This window comes from Anguilla rostrata, chromosome 12, assembly GCF_018555375.3.
Source record: "Anguilla rostrata isolate EN2019 chromosome 12, ASM1855537v3, whole genome shotgun sequence".
NCBI classification, from domain to species: domain Eukaryota; kingdom Metazoa; phylum Chordata; class Actinopteri; order Anguilliformes; family Anguillidae; genus Anguilla; species Anguilla rostrata.
The window spans coordinates 146,422-158,194 of record NC_057944.1 but is presented as its reverse complement, the minus strand read 5'-3'; the positions used below and the strand labels follow the sequence as shown (position 1 = coordinate 158,194).

Genomic DNA, 11,773 nt, shown 5'->3' with positions numbered 1-11,773 from the left:
GGCCTCAGTATCTCGGCCTGCAATTTTCACAGGAAAGGTTGGTGCTCTTGCTCCCTCATGTGCCCAGCATGTGGTGATGTACCTGCAGGGGAACGCCGGGGGTCCCGATGTCTCCGCTGTTGGCATGGGTTCGTCTCTGTCGGGGCAGTCTCGTGCGAAGTGGCCTTCCCTTCCACAGGTATAGCACCGTCGTCGGTCCCGGTTCTCCCGGGGTGGGGGCGGGGTGGGTTCGGGTCGTCGCGGCTCCGGGGTTCCGGTTGCTCTCCTGCCATAACCCTTCTGTCCTGGATGGCTCGGCGGTGCCTCTTAGGGGTTCGGGTCGGCTGGTCCGCAGCATCTCTTGTGTGACCTGGTGGTTTTCCAACAACGCAATTAAAAGGTCAATACTTTGCGGCCCCTGTTGGCCAACGTACCTCTTGGCATCTGGGGGTAGGGCCCGGGTGCATCGGTCCAGCACTACTCGGTCCAGGAGGGGGGGCCCGTTTCCTTCCACCAGCCAGCTCCGGGTTACACGACTCAGGGCAGCGATTTGTGCTCTCGCGGGTTGGTTGGGGTTATATGTCCATTGATGGAATCGTTGGGCTTTTGCCGGCAGGCTGTAGCCATATTGAGCCAAAATGGCCACTTTGAGATTGCCGTAACTCTCCGCCTCCACAGCCGAGAGGTCCCGGCAGGCTTTCTGGGCCTCCCCGGTCAGAAACGGTGTCAGGATACCACCCCAGTCTCCTCGGGCCCAACCTGCTCTGTGGGCCGTCCGCTCAAACAGCTCGAGGTAGGCCTCCACGTCATCCTCGGGGGTCAACTTCGTCAGCACAGCTTCTGGTTCCTCTCCCGTTCCGTTGTCCTGGAACACAATTCAGTCAGTGCCACCTGCAGTGTTTCCTGCGTCTGCAGGAGTGCTTTAATAGCCTCCTCCATTTTTTTTTTTTTTTTTTTTTTTTCACTGCTGGTTTCCTTCTTGTCCGGTCAACCCGTAGCGTGGATTTGGAATGCCCGCATTCTCCACCATATGTGGCCTTCCTCACCACCCCAGGTGGCAGTTGCCACAGCAGTATAAGAACCAGTGCAGTGAGTCTCAGGATCAGTTAACAAAAAACGCATTTAATTGTATTAATTGTAGGGGGAAAGGGAAGGGGAAGCAAAAATAACAGAAACTTCTTCCCGGTCGGGGTATCAGTCTTCCTCTCCAGGGTAAGTACGATCCTCCTGGAGAGACAAAGTGCACAATGGTTAGGAGCGTGTGATGGGGCCCTGGTCAGCCCACTCCAGGTCCGTCTCCTCTCCTTGCTCCGTTCGGCCTTGTAGGACTTTTCCTCCAGCCCTCTGTCCTTTTCAGCGTGGGGAGACCACTCCCCCAGTCATAAAAAAAAGGTGGAAAGTTTCAATCATACAAGTTCTACGCGTGCGTTGGCTCCTAGCCGCTTACCGCCCTAGGAACAGGTGAGGAGAGAAGCCAGGCGTAATTTCTCTCCCTAGCCCCAGCCAGCCTCTCAGTCCTTTGTGCTGCTCCTTATATACTCTGTGAGGCAATCACTGAAGCAGTCTCAGGTGTGCTGCAGCAGAGTGGAAAATTCCACATACCTGCACTCTGCTGCAGCCCTGTCCATGGTGCTGATCCTTGGAAGTTCACCTGGTCTGCAGCTTGCTGTCTCTGGTCCTGAAACCTTCTAATATTTCAGACGGGAGGTAATGCCCACTCACCACTTGTCCCAGCAGTCGCCGGTGGCGGGAGGCCCGGCCGCCCTGGTGCTTCTCGTGCTCTCTTGTGGAGCCCCAATAGGGCCTCGGGGCACCACAACACTTATTCAAAGTGGTGTAGGGGGTAAAGTATATGATTTAAATAAATCAAATCAATGTACACCAAAAACAAATGCGGAGTCAAAATTGGAAACAAAAGATCAGAATTCTCCCAGGGGCGGGGAGTGAGGCAGGGCTGCAGCTTGAGTCCAACTCTGTTCAACATTTATATCAATGAACTGGCCAAAGCGTTGGAACAATCTGCAGCACCTGGACTCACCCTCGACGACAAAGAAATAAAATTCCTTCTCTATGCAGATGACTTGGTTCTGCTATCACCCACAGAACATGGACTGCAGCAGAGCCTGGCTCTAGTAGAGAAACACTATCAAGCCTGGGCCCTGAGAGTGAATATGACAAAAACAAAAATGTATGATTTTTTCAAAGAAGATCCAGATTTCAGGGAAACAAATACAGATTCAAATTAGGAAATAAAACAATTGAACACAGTAACAGTTATAGTTATTTAGGTTTAAAAATAAGCTCAACAGGAAGCTTTAACTTGGCGGTAAATGAACTGAAGGAGAAAGCACGCAGGGCATTCTATGCCAAAAATACTCAAATTATACTGCCTGTCAAAATTTGGCTTAAAATATTCCAATCGGTGATTCAACCAATTGCATTATATGGCAGCGAAGTGTGGGGTCAGCTCACAGAGCAAGATTTTACAAAATGGGACAAACACCCCATAGAAACCCTGCATGCAGAACTTCATAAAAACTTCCTCCACGTTCAGAGGAAAGCACCAAACAATGCATGCTGGGCAGAATTAGGCCAATACCCATTATTAATTAACATCCAAAAAAGGGCAGTTAAATTTTGGATTCATCTAAAAAACAGCGACCCCCACTCTTATCATTACAAGGCCCTGAAATGTCAAGAGATGAGCCCAAAGAAGAGTGCCCTCAGCCAGCTAGTCTTGAAGCTTAATTCATTAACCCCTACTAACACAAAGCAGCCTCAAAACAGCAACATACAAACAATTAGAGTCAACCAAATTATAGCAAAACATAAAGAAAATTACATCACCTATTGGGACACACAAACAAAAACACAAAGCAAATTAGCATGCTATCGGGCCCTAAAAAGAGTACACTGTGGCAGATTACCTGACCACAATGAAAGATTTTAAAACAAAGAAAATATTGACAAGATATAGACTCAGTGAACACAACCTGGCTATCGAGAGAGGTAGACACCGGCAGACCTGCTGCCCAGAGACGACAGGTTGCGCTCACTTTGTGACATTGAAGAGGTGGAGACAGCTTAATTTCCTCACAAAATGTGAGAAATAGAGAGACTGTTCTTCCTCAAAATTTAAAAAATCTGCCCACAATTTGAAATGCACTCAGAGACAGAGAAGCTGCCATTCCTTTTGGAAGAAAGAAGGGAATGTGTAGATTTGGCAGCACAATACATTGCCACTTGTCACAAACTGAGGGACAGGGAATAACATTAACACCAAAAAAGGTAAAATTATTATAGTTCATTGACATTTTGTATGCGTATGTTCTAGATGTAGAATTTTATTTCTGTGGTCTGGATTTTATATTTTTTATGTTTATTGTAGTGAAATTGTTATTGCCTGTCTGTTATGTTTGTCACGTGAGTGTATGCTTTGGAAATATAAGTGTACCCTTACCATGTCAATAAAGCTTATTGAATTGAGTTGAATTGAATTGAATTGAATTGAATTGAGAGAGAGAGAGAGATTTACACACATAAATCTCACACCTGTCAGTGTGTGTGGAATTTTTACTTTTGCACATCTAATGACAGTATTTCATATCAAGCATCAGCCTTCAGGGAAATTACCAATATGTCTTGTTTGTTCCTTGTTACTGAAAGAGAGTTCAATCATCCAATCCCCCAAACAACTCGAAACAATAGAGTCAATACCAATAGGAGAATACACTGTTTGACATTGGCAGGGAAATTTTCTACATTTCACTTGGGACCCCACCCATATAATCAGCTGTGCTGCTCATCCCACAAATGCATGATCCTTACAATGAGTGTACTTACAATGAACAGGCTTTCCAATGATATAAGATACAATGCTAATAATACAGTAATAACAGAGATATGATTGGCCAAACACAAATTTCCAAACTTTTTTTATAACAAAAACATATTTTTATTAAATAAGGGCCCTCAAATGGCCAGAGAGTGACATTCCCTACCTTTGATTAACACATTTTTTCTTCTTTTTTCATAAACATATTGACAACTTAATAAAAATAATGGATTCATATATTGCCTTCCTAGATCTCAAAGTGAGTCACAGTGAATGGGGAAATGCACCTCTACCACCACCAGTATGTAGCGCCCACTTAGGTGAGAGAGGAAATGTCTGATTGCTACATTAGTACAGTTAAATTGGGGAATGATTAGGCAGCCAATTTGGAAATGTTGCCAGGACACCAAGAGGCCTCCTACTTTCTGTTTTAAGTGTAGTGAGATCTTTAATAACCACAGTGAGTCAGGACCTCAATTTAATGGCTCGTCTGAAAGACTCTCTCCTCTACAGCACACAGGTCACAATTTTTTTCATGGAGTTCATTGAAGGTTATGCTTGGTTCAGAGGGAAGACTGCCCACTACTCACCCACCCACCAACTTAAATAAATTTTATCAGTTCTTCTATCCAATACTTCCGTAGTATTAAAGATGATAAAAAGCATGAAATGCTTCTGTTTTTTGAGCTTACATATTAGGCCTAATCATGACCTAACACAGACCGCTAGAAATTGTACCAGACTGATGACTTACATTTGACAGTATTATATACTCACCGGCCACTTCATTAGGTACACCTGTTCAACTGCAAACTGCACCCGTTAATGCAAATATCTAATCGGCCAATCACGTGGCAGCAACTCAATGCATTTAGGCATGTAGACATGGTCAAGATAATCTGCTGTTCAAATCAAGCATCAGAATGGGGAAGAAAGGTGATTTAAGTGACTGTGAACGTGGCATGGTTGTTGGTGCTAGATGGGCTGGTTTGAGTATTTCAGAAACTGCTGATCTACTGGGATTTTCATGCACAAACATCTCTAGGGTTTACAGAGAATGGTCCGAAAAATAGAAAATATCCAGTGAGCGGCAGTTCTCTGGGCAAAAATGCCCTGTTGATGGCAGAGGTCAGAAGAGAATGGCCAGACTGGTTCGAGCTGATAGAAAGGCAACAGTAACTCAAATAACCACTCGTTACAACCGAGGTATGCAGAAGAGCATCTCTGAACGCACACCACATCAAACCTTGAAGCAGATTTTCTACAGCAGCAAAAGACCACACCGGGTGTCACTCCTGTTACCTAATGAAGTGGCCAGTGAGTGTATATATATATATATATATATATATATTGTATCAAATATAGTATTATATTATATTGAAATTCTATGCCTTGAAATGGGATAAACTAGAAACAGGATAATCCAAATCCTAAAATGACAGAATTGCAAACTGCTACATTATTTACCATGAACACATAAAATATATCACAGCACTTCTGTGGAGAGTAAACTGTACAACTCAGAGCAGAGGTAACATTCAAGTAGGAACAGAGACTAACCTGTCCTGTGCAATGCTGAGGTAGCAGACCAGCTGACATGCCCAGAGCCGAGGCCCAGAATAGGTGTTGAAGGCTGTGAGGAAAATAACAGGAATTGCCAGATAACTCTCAAGCCCAACAAAGCCTGCTGAGATGTCCACTGTTGCAACGTTGTTTGAGTTCCCCTGCAGAAAAAAATGTGCTTTTAGAACAAAATATGTCCAATCGGATGCTGTTAAAAAAATATGGGAACAATTTACAGGAAATCTGTGAATGATGCTGTTTTATAACAATATAAAGGATTCTCACATACAGTCCTGAAGTTATTTGAATAAAAATAGCCTGATGTTTATGACTAATTATTACAAGTCTTTGTTGAATTCCGGATTCTGATTGGTCAATTCAGGCAATCTATGGTCAAATATTTCTGAAGAATGACCACTGTTACAGTTAACAGACCGCTTAAACTATTTTCATATCACTCCATAGAAGTGCTACAGCGATCAATTTGATCATTGTCACTTTAAGAAAATCAATAAATCAGCCGTTATAAAATCCATGTGGCTCCCCCTTTGTGGGTTTTCCTAAACAGTATGTTTGTAACCCTTTCCACCTATAATTTTTATAAAAAGGCAATTTTGTCTAGTTTGCGCTGCTTTTAAATAAAGCCTTATAACACACCAGAGATGGATGGATGATGTCAGTATTTGAAATGCACAAGTGTACCATCAAGACTAAAGTACCAAAAAATGAAATATGTGAGTACAAATATTTTTTTAAAAATAAATAAAAAAAAACATAAAGCACCTTGTAATTTACTTCCTCTACTGTTTATTTCTCAACATCTACAAAAGCCAGTGGAAAAAATATGGTACACAGGTCATCTCTAACATGTTTCCCACCACAGGAAAAATAATTGTGCATATAGTAATATAGTAAAATGGCCGAATAATTGATTTCAAAGTGGGGGGCACTTTTAAAATGTTATGGCTTATTAATGACTTATTGCCACGTACATGTTTTATAGACTGCTTACTAGCTTACTTAGCTAGGTAATTACATAGCTATTCTGTGAGTATTTCTGTAATTAACGAGCAATAGAGTCTTTAAGATGTAGTTAGCTACTGTGGCAGGGGACAGGAGGCTTTGTGGGTGGAGCTGAGGTGATGGTCAAAGGTCCCGGGGGAAGCGTTAGGGGGGCCTGGACCAATGGCGAGCGGGGACTGGGTCCAGTCGGACCACACAAGCGGATTCCCACCGCCCTGGGCGGCAGCAACCAGCTGTGGTCAATTTTCAGGCCATAGCTTCTCAACCTTTTGGCTAAGATCAAGACAAGAGAAGAGAAGGTGATGACGGCCAATGAGGGAGGAGTGCCGGCCCACCCGGTGCGGCTAAAGAATACCATTTGTTTTGTTGCTGAGGAAGGATCTGAAAGAAGAAAGGTTTTGGGTGGATTTCTTTGTTCGTGACATTCTGAACGAGCTGCTGAAGGTTGAGGCAAGTACTGTTTTTTGTTTACAAGATTTTTCTAGCAGTGGCTTTTTTGATTTAATGTTTTATTCTGAAGCAGCTTCTTTTAATTTCTATAATCAATCAGCTAATTGTAAGAATGTGAAGCAGCTGCAAGGAGTTTGGTTGGAGCTGCTTTACTCCAACACTGGAGGCCTCTCACAATCCACCTCTACAATCCATTTGTGAGAGAGGAGGATATTTAAAGTTTCTCCTGCTCCAGCTCTGGCTCAGACTCCTGCTCCAGCTCCAGCTCCAGCTCTGGCTCAGACTCCTGTTCCAGCTCTGGCTCTAGCTCAGACCCCTGCTTCAGCTCCTGCTCCAGCCCCGGCTCAGACTCCTGCTCCAGCTCCAGCTCCAGCTCTGGCTCTAGCTCAGACTCCTGCTCCGGCTCCAGCTCCAGCTCTGGCTCTAGCTCAGACTCCTGCTCCGGCTCCAGCTCTGGCTCAGACTCCTGCTCCGGCTCCAGCTCTGGCTCAGACTCCTGCTCCGGCTCCAGCTCCAGCTCTGGCTCTAGCTCAGACTCCTGCTCCGGCTCCAGCTCCAGCTCTGGCTCTAGCTCAGACTCCAGCTCCAGCTCTGGCTCTAGCTCAGACTCCTGCTCCAGCTCCAGCTCTGGCTCAGACTCCTGCTCCTGCTCCGGCTCCAGCTCTGGCTCTTGCTCAGACTCCTGCTCCGGCTCCAGCTCCAGCTCTGGCTCTAGCTCCTGCTCCAGCTCCAGCTCTATCTCAGACTCCTGCTCCGGCTCCAGCTCCAGCTCTGGCTCAGACTCCTGCTTCAGCTCCTGCTCCAGCTCCGGCTCTAGCTCAGACTCCTGCTCCGGCTCCAGCTCCAGCTCTGGCTCTAGCTCAGACTCCTGCTCCGGCTCCAGCTCTGGCTCAGACTCCTGCTCCGGCTCCAGCTCTGGCTCAGACTCCTGCTCCGGCTCCAGCTCCAGCTCTGGCTCTTGCTCAGACTTCTGCTCCGGCTCCAGCTCCAGCTCTGGCTCTAGCTCAGACTCCTGCTCCAGCTCCAGCTCTGGCTCAGACTCCTGCTCCGGCTCCAGCTCTGGCTCAGACTCCTGCTCCGGCTCCAGCTCTGGCTCAGACTCCTGCTCCGGCTCCAGCTCCAGCTCTGGCTCTAGCTCAGACTTCTGCTCCGGCTCCAGCTCTGGCTCAGACTCCTGCTCCGGCTCCAGCTCCGGCTCTAGCTCAGACTCCTGCTCCTGCTCCGGCTCCAGCTCTGGCTCAGACTCCTGCTCCAGCTCCAGCTCTAGCTCAGACTCCTGCTCCGGCTCCAGCTCCAGCTCTAGCTCTGACTCCTGCTCCAGCTCCAGCTCTGGCTCAGACTCCTGCTCCGGCTCCAGCTCTGGCTCTAGCTCAGACTCCTGCTCCGGCTCCAGCTCCAGCTCTAGCTCAGACTCCTGCTCCGGCTCCAGCTCTGGCTCAGACTCCTGCTCCGGCTCCAGCTCCAGCTCCAGCTCTAGCTCAGACTCCTGCTCCGGCTCCAGCTCTGGCTCAGACTCCTGCTCCAGCTCCAGCTCTGGCTCAGACTCCTGCTCCAGCTCCAGCTCTGGCTCAGACTCCTGTTCCGGCTCCAGCTCCGGCTCTAGCTCAGACTCCTTCTCCGGCTCCTGCTGCAGCTCCAGCACAGGCTCTGTCTTCGGCTCCAGCTCCGGTATAGGCTTTGGTTCCAGCTGCAGGTCCAGGTCCAGCATCGCCTGTTTTCTGCCCAGGTGTTTGGGCTTTTCTCATGGTCTGGCCTGGGCCTGGGGCAGGGATCTGTCATGTTGCCGGCTGTAGATCCTGATGAGCGGTCGGCCTCGACCGTTGGATCTCCTGAGCTGTTTTCTTCATCTGAAGCAATGGGGGCTGGGGAGGGGTTTACTTCATCAGAAGGGGGTGACACTTTGCACATCTGCTGACCTGCAGTCACCGATGGCATGGGAGGACAGTCCTGCCCCTGAAGGGGGTGATGTGGCTGAATGGGCAAAGGTGTCAGTGTGCAAGTGTGCCCATTCAGGAGACCTGGAAGGGATGAGAGAGCCAAAGAAAAATCCTGGCATCCCTCTGAAGAACTGTTTTGAGGTTCTAGGGGGAGCAGTGGAGGGGTAGAAGCTCGAATCAGAATTTGAAATGGACATAAATTCTCTGTCCAATCTCCTGGAGGGCTGGAACATAGAAGGACAGGTGGAGACAATGGGGATGGGAGCAGGGATGGTGGGTGGAGAGGGTTCTCTGGAAAGGGGATCAGAATGAGCACAGTGGTTTTGGGATTTAGTTTTTTTTTATGTTGGTGACAGTATTTTGTGTTTATCCTGTAATGGAGGGGAGTATAATCGCTTTAAATGTACGGAATTTGAAGAACCCCATGAAGAAGGGGGTTTTTTTTCCCTAACTGGCAGCAATGCCAGGGGAAATTTTTTTTCTACAGGAGGTTCATTTAAAAGATGAGAAATATGTGGTTGCTTTTTCAAAAGAGTAGGTTTGGGGGCTATCGGGGTGGTCAGTGGGTAATGTTCACTCTGATGGGGTACAATTTTGTAATATGGGAGGTGGTGTGGGTGCACGTGGGAAGGGTGATGTATGTGGATGTAAATTATAATTTAGTTACAAGTTCCCACTCAAAGTGGACAACACTTAACTTTTTTTTGCAAATTAAATCATATTTATCTCCCTCTCTACATTTGCTAATGTGTGGTGAGTGTTCTGGCACAAAATGGCTGCCGTGCATCACCCAGGTGGGTGTGGTGAGTTCCCCTTCATCACTGTAAAGCACTGTGAGTGCTATAGAAATGCAATGATTCATTCATATTTAGAGAACTAACAGGGCGTTTCTCCACAACCCGACATTCTTCTAGGGGGCAATTTTAATGTCTCTTTTGTCATATCCCTCTCGTTTTTTGTGTTTTTGGTTAGCCTCATGTATCTTGTCTTTTCCTTTCACGATCCTTGTTTTCCCTTGCAGCGTAGCGGGTCTCATTGCCAGCTGATTTCCTTCACCTGCCTCCTCAGCATTCCGCATGCTTCTGCCCCTATTTAATCCAGCGTATATTCTCGGTTCGCCAACCCCTCTCTGCCATCGTTGCCTCAGTTCGCTTGAAGCTTCTAGTCATAAAGTTTAAAGTTTGTTTAAAGTTATTCACGTTCCTGTCTCGTACTCCGGTTTTTCCCCGCTTACCTGCTTTTTCCTTCCCTGTTCGTTGTTGCTCGTTTTTATGTTCTGGTGCCCCTGTCATTGTCTCCCCAGCCATCGTGGTTGTCTGGTCTTGTCATTCGTGTTGTCTGCGTCCTGTCTGCGTCTTCGCCGTTTCCAGCCGTTTTCACCGGCCTCCTAGTCCAGCCCTGTCGCAGTCCAGTCCAGCTCCTGATTCTGGTCCAGTCCTGTCCTGCTACAGCCCAGCTCCTGATTCCTGTCCAGCCCTGTCCTGCTCCAGCCCTGTTCCTGATTCCTGTCTAGTCCGGTCCTGCTCCCTGTCCAGTCCAGCCCTGCTCCAGTCTGGTCCTGCTTCCTGTCCAGTCCGGTCCTGAACCCAGTCCTGTCCCTGTAAAGAGAATTAAATAAACCAGTCGATCTCTTCCAGAAAGTCTGTGTCTGAGTTCTGCATTTGGGGCCACCTGCTCTGCTCAACATAATATCTTTGGATGTGGCGGGGGTCAGCTCAACAAAGGGGTAGCGGTCATGTTGGGATGTGTATGAGGGAGTGAAGGAGTGAGTGTGGAGGCTCCTGGAGACCAGGACAAGGTTGCTGGCTTTCCAGGCACGACTGAGGGATCTAGAGGAAGAAACCTTCCCCCTATTTCTTTCAGTCATGTAATGCATGGAGTGGGGCTGCATCAATAATGGGCTGCAGGGTACAAATGGTGTGGTGATGGATGTACTGGGCATCTGTGCAGCTCTCTTTAGCAGGCCAGAAGTACAGGAGGCCTTGCTGGACGGTGTTGCTGCACGACTGGGAGACAATGAAGTGCAAGCTTTGGACACAGACCTGTCCTTGGATGAGGTAACCACAATGTTGTGCTCCATGAAGGACGGGCGGGCCCCAGGGCTCCCCAAAGATTTCTACAGTTTCTTCTCGGACCTGTTAGGCCCTGACCTCAAGGCCCTTTTGGAGGAGGGGATTTTGTCGGCCTACGCAGGTGTTTGTCTTTAACCAGTAAGGTCATAGTGGTAAAGACAGTCTTGGTCCAACTTAGTGTCGCAAAATTCTGGGAATATTCAAGGTGGAAACTTCCCATGGGAATTAACGGGAAATAACAGGAATAAAATGTAAATATAGCCCTATTTGCTCAGGCTGCATTTACCATGTCATATGCAGATAGAAACAAACATTTTAGCATATCATACGTAGACATAATTGCAAACATTCCCTATGACCCTCCTACAAAAACACCTAAAAAAAACCCTAAAAACAGTCTTCCGAGTGCTGTTTTAGAATTCTATCTACATAGATAGTTGAAGCGTGAGTTTTCAGAAAAAGTCAAGGAATGACAGACATACGGAATAAACATTAACTAAATACATCAGTTGACCCCGCGGTTATAGTGACGAGCAGTATACTGTGAGTAGTGCCAAGTGACGTGGGCAGCACTCTACGTGACCAAAGACGGAAAGTTTTGAAGAGAAGCTTACTGCTTGTCCAAAATTACCAATATTTATACAACATCTCCATGCTTCACAGTGATAAAAATAGCCTACTTATCAGACAGCGTTAATTTCGTCAACTAAAAATATTGGTACAACGACACAGTTGTACTTGATTTAGTTGCAGGGAGGAAAAATGGAGCATCGTGTAGTTCTGGCAGGCCCTGAGAGTCAAGCGCTCCGGCTGAATCAGCTGATGGCTCAGCTGAGTGATGTTCGCCTATCACAGTACATTCACTAACAGGGCGGTCTACTTAAACAGCCTCCCTCTGCTCATTCGGCTGCTCC

At 47.1% G+C, this 11,773-nt stretch overlaps 1 protein-coding gene across 1 annotated transcript; it reads right to left on the bottom strand.

Moving 5' to 3' along the window:
• Positions 1-6,470: 6,470 nt before the first annotated feature.
• Positions 6,471-10,094, bottom strand: LOC135236701 (germ cell nuclear acidic protein-like). The gene is made up of 6 exons (XM_064303193.1): positions 10,022-10,094; positions 8,573-8,868; positions 7,993-8,228; positions 7,921-7,952; positions 7,345-7,879; positions 6,471-6,615 (listed from the first exon to the last, which is right to left on the bottom strand). The coding sequence occupies exons 1-6, from the start codon at positions 10,092-10,094 to the stop codon at positions 6,471-6,473; spliced, it is 1,317 nt and encodes a 438-aa protein (XP_064159263.1).
• Between the last annotated feature and the right edge of the window lie 1,679 nt (positions 10,095-11,773).

What these genes read in the sequence shown, in the direction of transcription:
- LOC135236701 (XM_064303193.1), bottom strand. Translation starts at nt 10,094, where the DNA reads ATGGCTGGGGAGACAATGACAGGGGCACCAGAACATAAAAACGAGCAA. An exon ending in GAGCTGGAGCCGGAGCAGAA is followed by an intron (nt 7,953 to 7,992) that starts GTCTGAGCTAGA and finishes GAGCCGGAGCAG; the next exon opens with GAGTCTGAGCCAGAGCTGGA. An exon ending in GAGCTGGAGCCGGAGCAGGA is followed by an intron (nt 6,616 to 7,344) that starts GTCTGAGCCAGA and finishes GCTGCCGCCCAG; the next exon opens with GGCGGTGGGAATCCGCTTGT.